At 48.7% G+C, this 2974-nt stretch overlaps 1 protein-coding gene across 1 annotated transcript; it reads right to left on the minus strand.

Moving 5' to 3' along the window:
• Positions 1 to 202: 202 nt before the first annotated feature.
• On the minus strand, positions 203 to 2218 carry ANOM_011826 (putative DNA polymerase iota; the record flags this gene model as incomplete). Its single annotated transcript, XM_015557082.1, has 3 exons — positions 203 to 1714; positions 1813 to 2100; positions 2171 to 2218. The coding sequence occupies 3 exons, from the start codon at positions 2216 to 2218 to the stop codon at positions 203 to 205; spliced, it is 1848 nt and encodes a 615-aa protein (XP_015400799.1).
• Between the last annotated feature and the right edge of the window lie 756 nt (positions 2219 to 2974).

Below are 2974 nucleotides of genomic sequence, written 5' to 3' on the forward strand. Positions count from 1 at the left end.
AAAAAAAAGAAAACTAAAAAATCATAGTCACAATCACGCTAATTATCCTCACTGGCTGGCCCCTGAGACAAGTGATGGTAACGACCAAAATCGACAACCATGGTACAGCTCGCTTTGCGACCCGACTCAACTGAACATCGCATACACTACTCTATCCTTCATCTACTCCAGAACTAGATCGGATTGAATCGATGTCTCATCATTAGTCTGCGGTGGAATGATACACTTCATGCGCAACAAGTGCAAAGTGTGGAATCAACGCTCCACAACGGGGACAGGCTACACACGACATGTCCTCGTCCTCATCACTTTCCTCCCAGGCATCACCTCCGGTTTTATACGCATGTCTGTCGAAGCCCACGACTGTTTGAGAACTACTGAAGATCTCGTTAGATGGCAGGCTGGGATCCCTAGCGTATTGCGTACCAGTTTCCGGTGATGGCTGCTCCGTCACCGGAACGGAGAAGTCTGGCCTGCGTCCCCTGTCCTGCTTCTGGAACATCTTCTCGATGTCTCGTCCACTACTCTGCTTACGCTCCCCAGCTGCATCCACCATGTTGGTCACGGCGACGTTCAAGAGACGGATGTTCCAACCAGCCTTTTCGGGATGAAGTTTCCGGAACATCGAGGTCACAAGGTCGTGCACCAGTTGTTCCGCCAGCGCGTCAATACCCGCATCCAGGGAAAATACATACTGGGGCAACGGTGCCGAGCGTGAAATACGGTTGAGGCTGTGAGCTTGTGCCTCGCTGGATGTAGGAGGTGGCCGAGGTCTTGTTGATAGACGGAGAGTCTTTGGACGAGCAATCCATCGCATATTGGGTGTTGTTCGAGAAAGCGAACCTTTCGATCGCGAGTCCGCCGCAGCAGGTTCTTCCTCCGTGAGGTCCGCTCGCATTCGACGTATTAGACTAGCCGTCAGGGAGACCAGCTCTCTTCTAACTTCTTCGAAGGTGCTCAGGCACCCATACGAGTCTTCAATGCTAATCTGGGTCGGTAGGTCCCGAGCCTGGAGAACCTCTGAATTGTCTACACCATGCAATAGGCCCCATACCTTCGTACCAATACCTCTGGGGGACCCTGGACCGCCTAGGATTTTATCTAGAAGCATCGGGCCCATCCTCGGAAACAAACGAACGTCTCGGACCGTGATTGTATCATCCTTCGCCGTATCAGAAACGCCCTGGTTTAAACCCGACTGGGCCGGGCTTTTGAGGTAGGAAGATAATTTTTGAGAAAGTTTAGAACCAATCCCAGGAATTTTTCTTAGGTCATGAGCGTCAAGGAAGTTGAGCACATTGCTCTGAGCGCCTTGCTCCGCCGCAGCATAAGGCGGAAGAAGGGTGGTTTGGTTGTTGGGCTTATAAGTATTACCCACTAATTTGGCGAGGATTTTAGAGGTGGAAATGCCTACTGTGGCAGTGTAGCCCTTTTGTTCTTCCAGTTGCCCACGTAGGTAGGCTGCCAGATGGGAAGCAACTAGTAGTTTAATCTGGAGCGAAGGAGGATCCTTTCCCGCTGAAACAGATGGCCAGGCAGAATCCGGTGCTACGTTAGGAGCCGCAGGGTAAGTCGGGCCATGGAACCCAGTGGCATCAAATGCGAAACCGAGGGTGGGATCCTGACGGTTGAGATGAAAGAACGAGTGTTCTAGATCGTTTCGATTCAAAAGATCCACATTGTATGTAATCATGTCTGTGACATCCAGAAACAACTGTTGTTCTAGTATCAGAGATAAGGCTCCGAGATCCACAAACCGTGGGGACGTGATAGCAACCGAAGAGTAAAATACAGACGAGGAAACCAACCCACCTCATCAAATCCCAATTTTTCCACTTTGCCGCTCCAACAGAAGGCACGGAGGAAGAGGTAGAGACTCTTCGACGCATCGCGAAATTTAGTTAGATCTTCACCGAGGACGATGACCAGCTCTGGACAAATCTGCCTGGCTTCCTTGATCAATTGCAGCTTGCGTAATCCCCTTCTGCGAGCCTCATAGTTGCAGGTCACTACGATCTGCTTCTGTTGGACGGCCAAAGGAAGCGTCTTCAACACCGGTTGCTCAACTTCAAAAACCGAAGCATAGAAACAGTCATAGTCCTGGTATAAGAGAAGCCGATAAATGATTAGTCCCCTGTTCATTCCTTGACTGGTGCTGGGCGGGACTAACAAAGTGGATTATGATTCGGTGATCATCACGGGGCGGTACCACAGCCATTCAGTCAACTGCGAGTGACAGCAAAAGATTTCTGTTGGTGTGGGTGAGTGGAAATAATCATCGTGCAGGATTCATGCCTGATTGATAGGCGTTCAAGGAATGTTCTCCATGTGATCCCGGAGTCTTGATTGGCTTGAAAGAAAAGGCTGGAGGGGTTCGTGGCTGGACTCTTCTTTTTAGGGTCTGTTTTCCCAAGCCAGCCCGGGAGATACATTTCTCCCGTCCCCAGACGGACTAGTCGCGTCTCAGTGCCCCACTTAGCCTCGTGTACCGACAGGGATCTTTTTATAGTACCTCAGCATACCATCCGATGACAATACCTGAATGCTATAAATACCCTTCACGGCTGTTGATTCCCACTCGATTCCGATCGTCTGGACAGAGGGTATAAGTATGCGAAGAAAAGAATCCACCATGATTCAAATCAGACAATCGAACTGGATCAGTGGGATCTTCCAAAATGGATCAGCCACGCGTCCAGACGCAGATTAGACTATGTAATCTTATTTTAAGAAATGAAGAGAAAAATAAATAAATAAAAATAAATAAAAAATAAGAAAAAAAGAAAAGAAACGAAAAAAGTTAAATATGGTTCTAGTCTGTCGACAGCAGCGGATCCTTCCTTCACCTGTTGATACTGTGAATGGGTCCCGACGAGCAACGATTGCTGATGCGGCGTCAATAGTTCTATTTATTATTAGAAGAGTCGTAACGCTGTGTAGTACCGCAACATTATTCTTATACGTCGGTTTTTTT

The sequence above is a fragment of the Aspergillus nomiae genome, assembly GCF_001204775.2.
Source record: "Aspergillus nomiae NRRL 13137 chromosome Unknown contig00860, whole genome shotgun sequence".
Taxonomy (NCBI): Eukaryota; Fungi; Ascomycota; class Eurotiomycetes; order Eurotiales; family Aspergillaceae; genus Aspergillus; species Aspergillus nomiae.